The sequence below is a fragment of the Stylophora pistillata genome, chromosome 6 (assembly GCF_964205215.1).
Source record: "Stylophora pistillata chromosome 6, jaStyPist1.2, whole genome shotgun sequence".
NCBI classification, from domain to species: Eukaryota; Metazoa; Cnidaria; class Anthozoa; order Scleractinia; family Pocilloporidae; genus Stylophora; species Stylophora pistillata.
The window spans coordinates 21,596,009-21,610,869 of NC_142524.1; the positions used below are offsets into that span (position 1 = coordinate 21,596,009).

Here is a 14,861-nt window from a genome sequence, read left to right on the forward strand (position 1 = left end):
ATAATACAAAAATTCTATTGGAAAATTCATTACTTGATGAGGGAATTCTGCATTAAATTGCATGCAAAAACCGATATCAAGTACAATCTAAGGCGGAATTCACGAGTGAAGTAGTGGTTTTTCGCAATTCCACGCTAAATACCTCACTTCATTAACCAATCATAATGCGAGATTTTATTCAATGATGCGATTCAAATTGAGAACAATTTTTAGAGCAAAGAAAGACTCAAAGAAGCACTTTTCTCAAAACGTTTAGGTGAATTGCTTGGTGCCACGCATAGTGAAAACAAAATTTAAACTACACCTGACTTAAACGGGTTTCTCTTTTTTTCGGTGGCGACCAATCTTCTACCACTCCTTTAAAATCTAATTTCCTCTTTGCCCTCCACTCCTTTATCCCACGAGTTCTGTCATCCACGTTTCCACTTCGAGTGGGTTTCCTTTGTGAAAACCGACCCCTTTCCTCACGCATTGGTGGTTGTTTTTCCCGTGTCAGTTGCACCTCTGCAGACACTCCAGCTGTTTTCTGTGTATCATTGCCCATGGAGCTCAAAGCGAAGCCTCCAACCATAAAAAGTGCACCGTGACCACGCTGCGACTTCCTTCGCGTTCGATGACGACCGTCTACCCTCTCTGATATGGGCGCAATAAATGCTGCGAATTGACTCCTCAGTTTAACCACGTCAAGAGAAGACGAAAGAAGTGTATTTTCAAACACGTTTTTAGGAGTTTGTAAGTGGAACGCGACTCGCGATAAAAAGTCTTGCCGCCATGTTTATTTTTGTTTTTCTTTTAAATACTCGCGCGCTCGCGCCATTCGTACCCATGCTTCGCGCGCCGAAGAAACTATATAGAGCCACCTTAAACAATGCAACTTAAAAGAGGTGATCTCGTCCGCATAAACCAATTAAGAACATTCTTTTCGCTCGTAACCGTTTCACCCAACATTTATCCTTTTCTAGCTGTATTGTTAATTGAAATACGAAATGTCGTTTTTTCAAACATTTTTACCTTTTTAAAGACAATTTTAAGTTTTAAATCTGGGAGTATAAATAGATTTCTTTAAGCTGGTAGCTAAAACTAAGGGGACCGAACTGTATGTAGAAATGAATAAAGGCTGATAGTTTCTAAGGAAACTGTTTGGGGCTGCGTCAGTGGGGGTAACGAAATAATTTGAATATATCAACAAAGTTGAAATGGTAAATTGGCCACCGTTACGATTATAAAAGCTGACGTTTCGAGCGTTAACCCTTTGTCGGAGTGAATAGGGGAATTGTGGGTTGTGTGTGCTTTTAAAGGCAGAAAAGAAGCTACGTAATTGGTGGGAACATGGCAAGGAGAAAAACACTAATAAAATAGTGGAACGAAAAGCGTTCGTTGATACCTTTGGCATTTAGACTGCTGGTTTGAAAGATGAGCTTTTGTTCAAGAGTTTTCCGGCTTTCCGTGCTACCTAATTGTAAGGAAAGACCGCAGATTGCCATGTGTTGCTTAGAATGGTTAGGTAAATTAAAATGTCTAGCGACTGGTTTCGATGTGTCCTTGTCATTCCTCTCCACGTCGCGAAGGTGTTCTCGACTCGCGACTTTAATTTCCTTGGCCAAAACAAACTTCTTTTCGCCATGGATATTACGTCTCTTTACACTGTCATTCCTTATGGCAAAGGTCTTCTGGCTCTTAAACATTTTTTTGATCAGCGTACTGTTAAGGAACCTAAATCTGAAACACTACTACGCTTAGCCGAACTAGTGCTCACACTCAATTTTTTTCATTCGGGGACAACTTTTTCAAACAAACAGATGGTGTAGTCATGGGTACCAAAATGGGACCTAGCTATGCCAATCTTTTTGTAGGTTTTGTCGAACACCCATTTTTCAGCCAATACAACGACTCCAAACCTGACCTCTACGGTCGCTACATCGACGACTGTATCGGCGCCACCTCCTCTACCAGAGAGGAGCTGACCCAATTCATAACAGCTGTCAATTCTTTTCACCCGGCTCTGAAGTATACCTGGAAAATTTCTGACAATTCTTTATCCTTTTTAGACATCAAATTCTCAATTGAAGGCAACGGTTTCTGCACTAGTGTGTATTACAAACCTACAGACTCGCATAATTACATGCTGTATTCGTCTTCGCATCCATCTCACGTTAAGAATTCCATTCCTTTTTCTCAGTTTCTAAGACTTCGTCGTTTATGTAGTGACGACTCTGATTTCCACCACAAATCAGAGTCAATGTACCAGTTTTTCGATAAACGTGGTTACCCTGATTCTGTCGTTCAAGCAGGTTACCACCGCGCCCAACTTATTGATCGACATTCAGCACTACAAACGTCACAAAAGGAAGATTCCCACCGCATTCCATTCACTCTCACGTTTCACCTTCAAAACCACTCAGTTAAATTCATCATTCTTAAAAACTTTAAATTACTTCAAAACGATCCAGAGACAAGCTTTATCTTTTCGCAGCCTCCGCTCCTTTCATTCAAACGCGACAAAAACATAGGAAATTTTTTGGTCAAAAGTTCTGTTCAGACTAATGACCAACCAGGCACTTTTAAATGCGCTCGTGAACGATGCAAAGCGTGTCCTTTCATTCACAACCCTGAGAAAATACCGGGACCCAAACGATCCATTAAGATCACCGATCACTTCACGTGCACCTCCGCCAATGTAATCTATTGCATAACTTGCCCTTATTACAAAAAAGATTTACATTGGCGAAACAGGCAGAAGATTAAGTGACCGATTCCGAGAACACCATCGCGACGTGGAGAGGAATGACAAGGACACATCGAAACCAGTCGCTAGACATTTTAATTACCTAACCATTCTATGCAACACATGACAATCTGCGGTCTTTCCTGACACTTAGGTAGCACGGAAAGCCGTAAACATTTTGAACAAAAGCTCATCTTTCAAACCGGCAGTCTAAATCCCACAGGTATCAACGAACGCTTTTCATTACACTAATTTATTCGTGTTTTTCTCGTTGCCATGTTCCCACCAATCACGCAGCTCCTTTTTCTGCCTTTAAAAGCACACAACCCACAATTCCCCTATTCGCTCCGACGAAGGGCTAACGCTCGAAACGTCAGCTTTTATAATCGCAACGGTGGCCAATTTACCATTTCAACTTTGTTGATATATTCAAATTAGTAAAATAGAGATATGGTTTTCGGAATTTTGATGATACTGACTAAAAAGCGGGAGTTAGATGCAAAATTCACGTCAGTACGGGTTATGAAATCCATTGCCCAAAATTTTATTACTGATTTTGAAAGTCCAGTGATGGGTTTCACTTCCCCTGTAGGAATAATGATCAGAAGTTGTTAGTCACTGGAGATATTGGGTCTTAAATACCCTTATTTTTGGACTTTGCCAAAACTAGAAAAAGTCGTCTATACTTAAGGGAGAGGTAAGGGAAGAAATGAAATGGAAAAGTAAGAACAATTCAATTTTTGTGAGGTCTGATAGATATAAAACACAACCCAGTTGTTTGAATTTGCAGTTGGATATTTGGTTTATCACAACAGCAATGCAAAGTTAGCTAATTGGGACCCTATATCTCCCAGAGAATTGAATATTCTGAACTATTACTTTAACAAATTTGTTAACTCATGATACTTTGCACTTGTGCCAAATTTGAGCCAAATCGGTGATTTGAGTTTTATCGTCCCTGCCCGCTTTTTTCGTGGACACACTCTTAATTATTACCCTTGAGAATAAATATCTTCTTCGATGTGGGGGTTTTTCTTATATCTTTGTTATAATTTTTTCGAGATGCAGCAAAGAGATTATATTTCATCCTTTCCATAATATCAATTTACTGCAGTTGTTTAATAAGATATCGGTGTCTGTGTCATAGTTGTCAGGCGCCTTCAGAGGTATTCGGCCAAGGGGGTCACACTATACCTGCAAGGTACCTGTAAGAAATTAGCAAAAAGTAATAAAAGAAATGATTCAACAATTTTATGTTAGCTATCCCAAAGACTCCTTGCGAGCCAAAATTAGTTCAGGTTTCCATCTTCCAATGAAAATGGCTCAGCACATATCTTATTGGCTTCTAAGCTAACAAGTTAGAATGTCTCTTGGAAATTGCAATGAAACCTCAAACATTGACGAGTTCATTAAACATTGACCTCAAGCACCTTTATTTGTCACTTGGGATGGGAGACCGAGGTGGGGGTTTGACGGAAACAATGAAGGAAGTTCCTGACGGAGAAATGACTTTGGGACCCACAAATCCTGACATGGCGAACACCAAAATTTCTTCATTGAGCAAAGATGCTTAATTAAGGAAAACAAATGATATGGGTTAAATTAACGTCGTAATGTATACATGCATTTTGAGATAATTGTGGGGAAAAAATATTCCAAAAGAATTGTCTGAACTTAACATAAAATCGCGCGCTTCTACCGGTCCACGCGCGCTTCTACTGAGACCACAAGACCCATTTCCTGTTTTGCAATTCACATCTGTTAAGAAAGAAGCTTGTTAGAAAGCGTCCTTTCTCCTTCCGAAAATAAAATTTGCACCTAACTTAGCTCAATAACTTACGGGGTCAATGGCTATCAAGGTTGAGGTCCATGCCCGAAGAGTTACCCAGTAAACGGAAATTCGGGTATACATTTCGAAACCAACAGTCAAATAGTTGAAATGCAATCCTCTGAATGACTTTGGGGCTGAGGGTGATAGCACGCTTAAAAGGCTTCCACTTGTAACCAGAAATATTACAATTTCCTTAATTGGGATTGGTTCAAAATACTCATAATTTTTACTAACTCACTTGCCAATTTGTTATCGGATAGTTTGTTATCGGACCGTTCAATAAGCCAAACAATTTCAAAGCTTTAGTTTAAAACAACCAATCACACCCCTTTTTAAATTCAGATTGGTTCTTTCTTACGTAACTTGGCTATTTTTCTTTTCTCGGAAATTGTAATTTTGATGATTGCTTAGTAATAAGATCTGTGGTAAACAATTCAGACTCCCCCTGTAAGGAACTCCGATTTTGTTGTCACTGTAATGATTACAGACGGAGTTGGACTTCACTGAGTCCTATTATCATTGAAAAACAAAACAATTAGTTTTTATCGAAAAAGATAAGGGGTGCACCAACGCTAAGTTATCTACGTTTCTGTTTGCAGACCTCACCTGCTATTCTGAAGATATGGCCTGCGCTGTTAAAAACCTTAAAAACAAAGAGTTAATCGAGAAACAACCAAGAAAATCGTGAATTAATAAAAGGGGGATGGGAGGAATAATAATGCGAATATACTTTCTTTATCATGTGGAGACATTTAGTATTGTCGAGAGTGACCGACTGTTTATAAAGACATACCAAGAGGGAGAGCTGCTATGGAAGATTGTTCATTTCAAGAAACATTATCATCTTTATTCGCATTTTTTTACATAATTAGCCTTGCTTTGTGTTTTGACTACGCATTGCTCCTCCAAGTGTTATTTTGTAGGCTGTTACCGTTTCTAAGCTCTCCTACTTGTCATATAAATCAACAGTTGTTTAGAAAATGTCTAACTACTCTTTACATTTCAGGAACCAAATGCAAATTCAAATTATCACAGAATTAACGCAGCACTAGCTTAGCACTTACCATACAATACAAAATAATAGACACCTTGAGATACCCTGATTTTCACGCACGAGTAAGGCTAGCGCCATTTTGATTTCATTAAATGATCACGTGATCACGTCCTTCCCGTAAAAGCTACACGTTTTCCTGGGGTAATCAGTGGTCTACAAGTGAGTTCGTGCCCAGTAAAAATAAAGAAACGGGTAAGTTTTCAGTGCCTTTATCGTTGCTTATCAGACCAGAATGGTATCCAGATTCTTGCATAAACTGACTTGTTTTTCTGATTTGAATCGTTTTTTGTTGAGGCACAAATACGAAGAAATTTTTGCCTCTCAAAAGGTCTTGCTGCTTTCCAAAACATGCGATAACTGAGGTGTAGTCTCTTTGCGAAGTTTTAGTTGAGACATATTTAAAATAGATTTAAAATACAACAGGTCATGAACCACGAAGAAAAAAACCTACATTCAAATTACACACTTTATGTTGACTTGAAAGGATACTTCTTGACTAAAACGTTTTGGTAGTAAACGAGGCTTCTTCCATTTTAGAGCCGAGGGCATATTTTTTGCATATTGTAAGAAAAGAGAAAAAAAAGTCAATTAAATGTAATAGAAAAACGTTTTCGGCTTATTTCAAACGATGTTCATATGGCATATGAAACAAGATATAGACCTTGCAAGAGAGGTTGTTGCTGTGAGGCCAGTCTTTTGTGCAGCATTTTTGTCCAGATCGTACCTGGTGTCATCCGGCCGGGAAGTCTATATTGAATCAATTTGCCTCTATAATTTTTTTTTCCTTGATTGATGAACAGTTATTCATTCTCCTCTCCTGCACCTAGTATCTTTGTTGGGCTTCCTTTGGTTTGCATGTGTTTTGCAATCTGATGGGATTTCTGGTCAAACCCAACCGCTCTTTTGTATTTATTAGGTGAAGTTTGGAAAGTGAAGTTCTAGTAATTTCTTCCTTTCTTTGATTTTTTTCATCAAGGTTACATCGTTAATGAAGCGGTGTATCTTTAGTTTGATTGGTTTCCCGTGTAACCGAGTACGTGTACTGTTAATCCTACCCGTACCCGTACCCGGAACCGGGCTACCTTAAGGTGTACATTATTTTAACTCGATCGTCGTCTTAGTTAAACACACTACGTTAAGTTTCGCCAATCTCAAAAATATCATATAACAACAGAATTACTTATAGTATGCTCAACAGTAGCCCTAGACATTTTAAGCTTAAAGTTTAACATCAACGGAAATTTGATCAAATACCTTATTTTAAAAGATCTAACTTTTGTTGCTGATTAGTATAGGTAATCGCATGGGGCCGAGTAAAATTAAGGATTAATATCACTTGTGTTTTCAGAATTTGCTGAAATTGCCCAAGTCGCGAAGCGACGAGCAACTTCTGAAAACACAACTTCTGAAACCTCTGAAGCTTCTGAAGCAACTTCTGAAAACACAAGTGATATTAATCCTTAATTTTACCAGGACCCATTGCGATTACTTGTTAATGAAATTAAGGGGAAAACTACTGAATTTCCGAATGCGCTCTTCAGTAATCAGTCATAGGAAGCCATTTAAAGTTGACAGAGAATCAATGGCCACAAACGTACGAATGAGCTGAATGAAATTTTATTTTTGCACAAAGATACCCGGACTTTGGATGGCCTTTTGGTTATAAATATCTCTGCTGTGATGCCGGCATTACTTTCAGGCAGTCGGGTTCATATTCATCCCCGTTTTCTTTTCGTAACTTGGCATAAAACTGCGCCAGCGTTCGGTCGAGGACCTCGCTCTCGTATAGTACTCTTCTAAATTTGCTTGGAAGTTTCTTTCATTCGCCCACTTTTTGAAAACGTTCTTCCAGTACTCCGTACTTTTCCTCGTGTTTTCATTTTCACTCCTGTCTTTTAATTCTTCGATATATTCCTCGTCAACTATCTCGAAACCAGACGCCATTGTTACAGAAAATCTTCAGCAACAACTTTTCTATAGCATACGCTGTTGCTAGGCAACCTGAGTACCAATCATGAGCTGGTAATTTTGCCCTCTTCTCAAGCAAAATTAAGAAAAAAAACCCTCTTCGTTGACCAATCAGCATTCAGTAATTTTGCCCTCTGTTTTATTATAAGGAAAAGGACCAAGTTTCAAAACATTTGATAACTAAATTCTTGAATCTATGACACGTATGGTATTTCTTTACAAGGGAAAAAACGTCGTTCACCGTTAATTTTCCGAAATGGGGAATGACTGAGAAATTCAACATAAAACCAACGTTTTCCGATATCTGAAAACTTACGGCAAATTCACTGCTCACCCTCAGTAAAACACAGGAAAAACACGAAGCTCATCACAAGTTATCCAGCACTAGGAAACTACCAAAGAATAGCCTGTTCTCCTAAACGTTTTCTACAGTTTTCCGTGCGTGCGAACGCAGCATTTTCCGAGCGTTTTCCCACAGAATAACCAACGGCGAATGCCATAAAAACATGATGTTTGTCGATTGTTTTCCTGCTCCACGAAAACGCTAGAGTCTAGCTGGTTTTCCTTAGCGTTATTCTATGACTTTCCCGAGCGCGCCAGCGCTGCATTTGTCTAGCGTTTTCCTGCAGAATTGCGAACGGAAAATGCCATAAAACAAGGATTTCGTCGATTATTTTCCTGCTCCACGAAAACGCTAGTGATACCTTCCTTTCCTGAAAGTTTTTCTCTAGTTTTCTCGAGCGCGCGATCGCTGCATTTTACAAGCGTATTCCTAGAGAATTACTAATAGCATGAGAACATGATCTTCGTCGATTTTTTTTCAGCTTAGTGGAAACGCTAGTGTATAGCTTGTTCAAACTGAAGTCTTCTTCTAATTTTCCTGAGCACGCGAACGATGCTGTTCTCCCAGATTTACTCATGATCGTGATTAAGCAATAAAGATGTGGTGTTCGTCTCTTGTTTTCGTGCTCTGTGGAAACACTTGTAAACAGCTTGCATTGTTTTCCTGCAGCTTTTTTTAGTTTTCGTAAAAACGAGAGCACTGCATTTTCAGAGCGTTTTCACACAGAATTACTAATGGTTAACGTCAAGAAAACACGATCTTCGTCGACTGTTTTCTTGCTCTAGGGAAACGCTAATGTATAGCTCGTTTTCCGATGTCAGAGCTGGCGGATTTAAACCCCCAGTCCAAGTCCGCAGGCGGATATAAACACCCCTTCGCAGAATTGAACCACCTACCAAACTTTCCTTTAAGCGTCCTTCGTATCATAGAGTCCTAACCTTGAACCCTAGACCTTAACCCTCTGCTCTTTTGCTCGGAACGATATTTTCACTAAGTTTTGTTGAGGGTCCAAATCCGCGGAAGGGCGTATTTGAACCGGGGCTCCACAGAATATTGACCATGATTGGGTCATTTGAAGCAATTCATGTCATTTGAGTTGTTTGGATCATTTGAAGAAATTAAGCTTTTTGGGTAATTTAAATGGATTGAATTAATGAATCAGCCATTAATTAATAACTGACTCACGTACAGCTATAGTAAAGAGTAACGGGAGTTTAAAGTTCCATCAATGTCACATTTTTTTATTGCGTTGTGGTATCTTTCCCCGGTGGTACCTTTTTACTGCACCAAGATGTACCCCATTGCTGTGATTTTTTTTTCTCCATTGTCCGACCCATACCTCCCGGAGGCTGCATTTCCACACGTGATAGTCTTATCAGGTATCCCCGCAGTACCGAACCCAATTCTGGAATCACAACTTCTGCACTCATCTTCATTGTTACCAAGTATTCCGATTCTTGCTCTAGAATGATCACTTCCTTCAGACACAGCATTAAAGCCTTCCCTGTTACATTGGGGCTGCAGGGAGCCCCTTGAACCAATGAGCGCCTTCCAAGTGTCTCCACCCAGTGACGTGTTGCGATATTTCCCATCAGCGATCAGTGAGTGCAGAGAGTCGGCCTGCTTGTTGATGTCAATGAACTTGGTGTGGTTGCCAATTTTCATACCAAGGCATATCTTAGAGAAAGGCGTGTTCCAGTAAGTCGGCAGCTTAGTTTCCTTGTTGTCAAACCCAGTCTGTCCGTCTGGAGAGTTGTATTCCTTCTTATCAGTCCAATGATGTGAGTCATAATGAAAGGTATTCTGAAAAAGAATAATTGCTTGGGCAAATAAATAAATAAATGAATTCATAAAGGAATAAGTAAATAAACTAACAAATGTTGTAATCAAATAAAACAGACATACTTGATCCATAAGCTGTGTGCTGTTTACTTCTCACTTTGGATGGTACCGAGGATTGATTTTATACGATGAAAAGGTTGTTGTACATAATAACGAACAAGACGTTATGTTAGACAGTAACAGGCATTAAAAAACAAAAAAAATTAAACCTTGTTGCCATCGATTTTCATGACCGGCGTCCATCCCCCATCACCGCATCCACTGATTTCTTTGTAACAACGAACGGTCACTGCTTTTGAATCGATGTTTAATGTCACCAGGTTACTCATGGTTAACCTGCAAAGAGTGATTGATTACTCTGAAAGTACTCGTCGCTCATTACCTCTCAAAGTAACAGATTTAAACACTAAACTAAACCCAAGAAATAATGCGCCATATTTTTTCGAGGTCAAATCTTTCGTACTCTTTATACGGTAATTCTAAGTTCTTTGAAAAGCTGCAGTCAGAGAGGAGCACGAATTCTTCGTCAGAAATGATGTCGGCCAAATAAGAGCCTGTTAAAAGCTCTCGGGTCTTCTTAAACGACGTCATAGCAGCAAAACCGCCTGATTCCAGCAGTTATTCTCTGACTGAATGTGTTTGTTGTTACGTGTTTCGGCGACCGCTTCCACCACTCAAATCTTAAGACTCGTATTTCCCGCCCATAGGTGGCGGTCACGACTCATGCCCTCTCGGACGTGACCGCGTTCTTTAAAGCAGCCGCGTCCAGTATCTTAAGGTCCCTAATGTGTCTAATGGCGAAGCGGGCGACTTCACTGCTAATGACGAAGAACCTCCAATTTCCTGCCCGGATTCTAAACGGAGCGAAGGTTCTGTTCGGCAAATATCACCCGGCGATCAAGAGGTCTCGGCACCTGATTTTAAAAAAGAAACTGGCAAAATATGGTCGCAGATTACATTGATCCATGAGAAAATTGGCTCCATCGAGAAACCACGAGAAGCTGTTTTAAATAATGTCCAGCTCATCAACACCCTCCAACAAAGAAATCAAAATCTCTGCAATGAAAGAGCGACTATTTGAAGAAACAACGAAGCTTAAGAGAGTTACCGAGGAAAGCGACTCATATGTAACTGCCGTTCAAGTACTGACAAAGGAAATGCGTGTTGATGATTCCGTTGCTCTAAGCTCCAATGCCGATCAAACTGAGATAAATTCTGCCGAAACCATTTAGCGTCCAAGACTAATTTCACGGCCAGCAGGTCAGAAGATCCCAGTCATCGCAACTCAAAATCGCTTTGAGCCTCTTCAAGATCAGATTTCTCTATACTCTGATCAACCATTTCTAAACAACAGATGCGACGTCTTACCAAAACCTACATCCTCAAACAGCGAGAGAATTAAATCTACTACCGTGGTTATTGGTGACTCTATGATCAATCAAATTCATGGTTGGAAACTTGGCAAAAAAGTTGGCCACCGGGTTGTAGTTAAATCATTCTCGGGAGCCACCTGTGGGGATATGAATCACTATCTTAAATGAACGATAGTAAAAAATCCCGCCAGAATCATCCTACATATAGGAAAGAACGATCTGAAGGATCAAGATTCCAACATAGTCACTGATCACATCGTAGACTTAGCGAGGAAAATTGAAAATGAATCAAGCGCTCAAGTCATTCTATCTGAAGTGGTGTCTAGATCGCACGATGTTTCCAATGAATCCGTAAAAGCTACCAACAAGACGCTTCGCAAGTTTTGTACTCAAAACGGCTGGCAACTTGTTCAGCACAATAACATTACCAGTAACGGTCTAAATAGGAGTGGGCTACACCTTTACGAGAGAGGTAATAATATCATGTTTAATAATTTTGTCACGGTTCGTGATCAACCCAGCCGAGGTCATCCTGTGTCTTCTATCCCAGTTCCAACTATCTCTCAATTTCTATTGCCTACCGAGTCTCTCACAGTCAACAACAGTCGTAAATCATCACAAATTGTTAAGAGCCTGCGACGAAGAATGTCACCTTTTGGATATCATATACTAGAGGTGTCAAGATCGCAGCGCTCAATTTTGCTAGTCTACCGAAATATATTGACGACCTAAGAATCTATATGATCTCTAAGTCAGTTGATATATTAGCTATAAATGAAACGCGTTTAGACTCCTCATTCTCAAATACTGCCGTAAGTATACCCGGTTATTTTCTTGAAAGAATGGACCGTAATAGAAATGGCGGAGGAGTTGCGCTTTATATCAGGAACTCTTTTAACTATGAAAACATCCAAACCTTGGATGAGAATTTAGAATTACTTTGTGTCAAAGTGATTAAGCCTAAGGCAAAACCCTTTATTGTTGGAACGTGGTATAGACCCCCTGGGTCACCAAACGAGATAATGCATGCTTTCGAGTCTACCCTTGAGAGATTAGAGTAGTATGATTTGACAATCTTTTAAAGTCTATATCGAGTGTTCACTCGCATAATCTAAGGAAGTCAATTTACAACCTTTTCGTTTCTAGACCGAGTAATGAAGCAGGTAAGTGAAGTTTCGAATATCGTGGCTCTGTTCTATGGAACAGCCTGCCCTTGAGCGTTAAGCTACAGCCAACTCTTCGTTCCTTTAAGTCATGTATTTGATTAATATTGATAAGTAGCTATAAGTAATGAAATCGTTTTTATAGTTGTTTTAAAGCTTCGCACAGATAATTAATTTAGATATATTATTGGTTAATTAAGTAATTAATTTGTATTTAGAACACGGCTCGGTGGAAGAGCATGTAACATGAATTGATACCGTGTATAAATAAAGTTTTACTACTACTACTACTACTACTACTACTACTACTACAAGTTGTTTATTTCCGTCTATAAGCTAATTATCTGATATCATGATTACATTGAAATGTAAACTTACATTAAACATCAACTTACGTTTGACCACCATAAACTCCCTTGCAGGTTGAAGCTAAATTCCCAAACATATTCCAATACAAAGGTAAAAGAAAAAAAAATTAAGGTATGAATAATCTCTTTTACAAATGAAAAAGGTGATACATACGAAATACTGGTTTTGGCAGTTGATGGTACAATGGCTTTACCAACTACTGATACTTTGTTGTAAATGGCAGTAGATCTGAAAGTATATTTCTGTACTATAAGTCTCACTCATACCACTCATTCGTCTCGCTCGCCTACGTCTGCGAAATTTCTGATAATTAGGACAGTGTCCGCTTTAAGGAACTATTTGTAAGTTACAATGATTTGTCACGCTTAGAAACAATGGGGGGCAGTGTGGTCGAGTGGTCCGCGTGTCGGACTCGCAATCCGCCGCTCCCGGGCTCAAGTCCCACCCTAACCACTACTTGGATTTGTTTCACGGTAGCTCCGAGCTCAATCCTCGGCCATGCTTGTAAATAGCCAACTGGTTTGCCTTCAGCCAGTTGGGATTTTTAATAATGTTATTTTCAATTAGAATTATTAGCCCACAATGTAAACTACTGGGTCACCAGTAATTGTGTTAGCTATTAAAGTTTATTTATTTATTACAAATGATTAAAAGCGCTAAAGTACACCTTACATAGCGTGTCACCCTTTCCAATGCACGTCTTTCCATCACCCCAATAATCAGTCAGGCATGTGCAACTGTTAGCTCACTTGGTTAGAGCGCTGGATTGTGTTGTGCGGATGGTCGAGGGTTCGAGCCCCGGCCGGATCAATACTCATGGTCTTAAAATAACTGAGGAGAATTTGCTACCTTTCGGGCACGTAATGCCCGGTGTTGTGGTCTATCTTTGTGTAGTGTCTAATCTAGGGTGAATTGGGGAGGGAATGTGAGATCAATACATGGACTGAAGTGGCTGCATAGTGCGCCTGATGAATTCTGACGTTCGATCTCACCTTGACTGATTGTAAAGCGCGACTGATTATCTATATAGTAGTTTGCGCTATATAAATGTTAAATTGTTGTTGTTGTTGTTGTTGTTTCTATAATATCAAAAAATGGACAGAAATTCTAGTCTTCTCGGATAAGGACGAATAAACCGTGGGCCCCGTCTCCTGCAGGGTTAGGGGCAGGAGACGTTGATTTCCCACGCGCGAGATTACTGTGTGGTGGATGTCCTCCCCTGGGGTGGGATGAGTGGTTTTCACAGGGCGCCATTTAAACCACCTATTCGCTCAACTGGGCTACCCTGTATAAATATTTGTAACTACTACTACTACTACTACTACCTACTACTACTACTACTACTACTACTACTACTACTTCCAACGGCACATTCATCAATATCTCAAAAGATACTGCACAAGTTAGTTGCAGCAAATAGTGACCATTCTGTGGAGGAATGACACTGCTTTAAAATACCATTCTTTCTAATTTAAAAGTAAGAAACACTTAAAGTGTATGAAATACACCTCTGCAAGTATGTCCATCGCCAGAATATCCAGGTTTGCATGTACAGCTGTACGATCCCTTGTTATTCTCGCACGCAGCATTAGCGCTGCAGTCGTGCTTAGATGTTGTACATTCATCAGTATCTGAAAGGCAAAATGAAAATACAATAATGAAGAAGAAAGGGCATTGATAACATTTCCGCCTATGTGCGTACACATAGAGGTAGTTCATTACCAATTAGGATGGAAGAAACAAACATTTACCTTCATCACATGTCTGACCCTTAAATCCAGCTGTACACAGACAACGATATCCTTTGTCAGTAAAACCACTTTGACAAATGGCGTTGTTCTTACAAGAGTTTCTTACGCAAGCGCTCTACATGATCCAAAGGAAAAGAAGTAAACCTATTAGTTATACAATCATCACTGCTGTGGTGACGATGTACCATTGAATAACTTGTAGAGGAAGAAAATTCAAAATTCACAAATAGAGTTTACAAAAGCTTAGATATAAGGAGTCACCGTACGTTCAAGCGTGCATTTTATAACAGTCAAAAAATAGATCTTTTTCAACGCGCTGTTGATGAGGATACGTGGGTAATCTACTTACCTCCGCTGCATGGTAAGAATAATCTCCATTTTCTATCAGTTCGTCTTCGTGTCCTTCGTGAGTCACATTATTCAATTCACATTTGTACTTTTT

The 14,861-nt window shown here is 39.6% G+C and overlaps 2 protein-coding genes and 1 pseudogene across 2 annotated transcripts in view; 1 reads left to right on the forward strand and 2 right to left on the reverse strand.

Annotated features, from left to right (window-relative positions):
• The window catches only part of LOC148728766 (uncharacterized), an 81,294-nt gene that overhangs the window by 61,939 nt on the left and 4,494 nt on the right, over nt 1-14,861 (reverse strand). The window lies entirely within an intron of this gene.
• LOC111345857 (putative skeletal organic matrix protein 5) lies at nt 9,056-14,295 on the reverse strand. The gene is made up of 4 exons (XM_088762347.1): nt 14,177-14,295; nt 12,695-12,728; nt 9,973-10,099; nt 9,056-9,724 (listed from the first exon to the last, which is right to left on the reverse strand). The coding sequence occupies exons 3-4, from the start codon at nt 10,090-10,092 to the stop codon at nt 9,200-9,202; spliced, it is 645 nt and encodes a 214-aa protein (XP_088618473.1). The 5' UTR covers nt 10,093-10,099; nt 12,695-12,728; nt 14,177-14,295; the 3' UTR covers nt 9,056-9,199.
• Nucleotides 10,777-11,868, forward strand: LOC148728768 (uncharacterized; annotated as a pseudogene).

Coding starts and splice junctions, on each gene's coding strand:
- LOC111345857 (XM_088762347.1), bottom strand. CDS start 10,092: ATGAGTAACCTGGTGACATTAAACATCGATTCAAAAGCAGTGACCGTT. Junction 9,725..9,972: donor TGAAAATCGATGGCAACAAG/GTTTAATTTTTT, acceptor ATTCTTTTTCAG/AATACCTTTCATTATGACTC.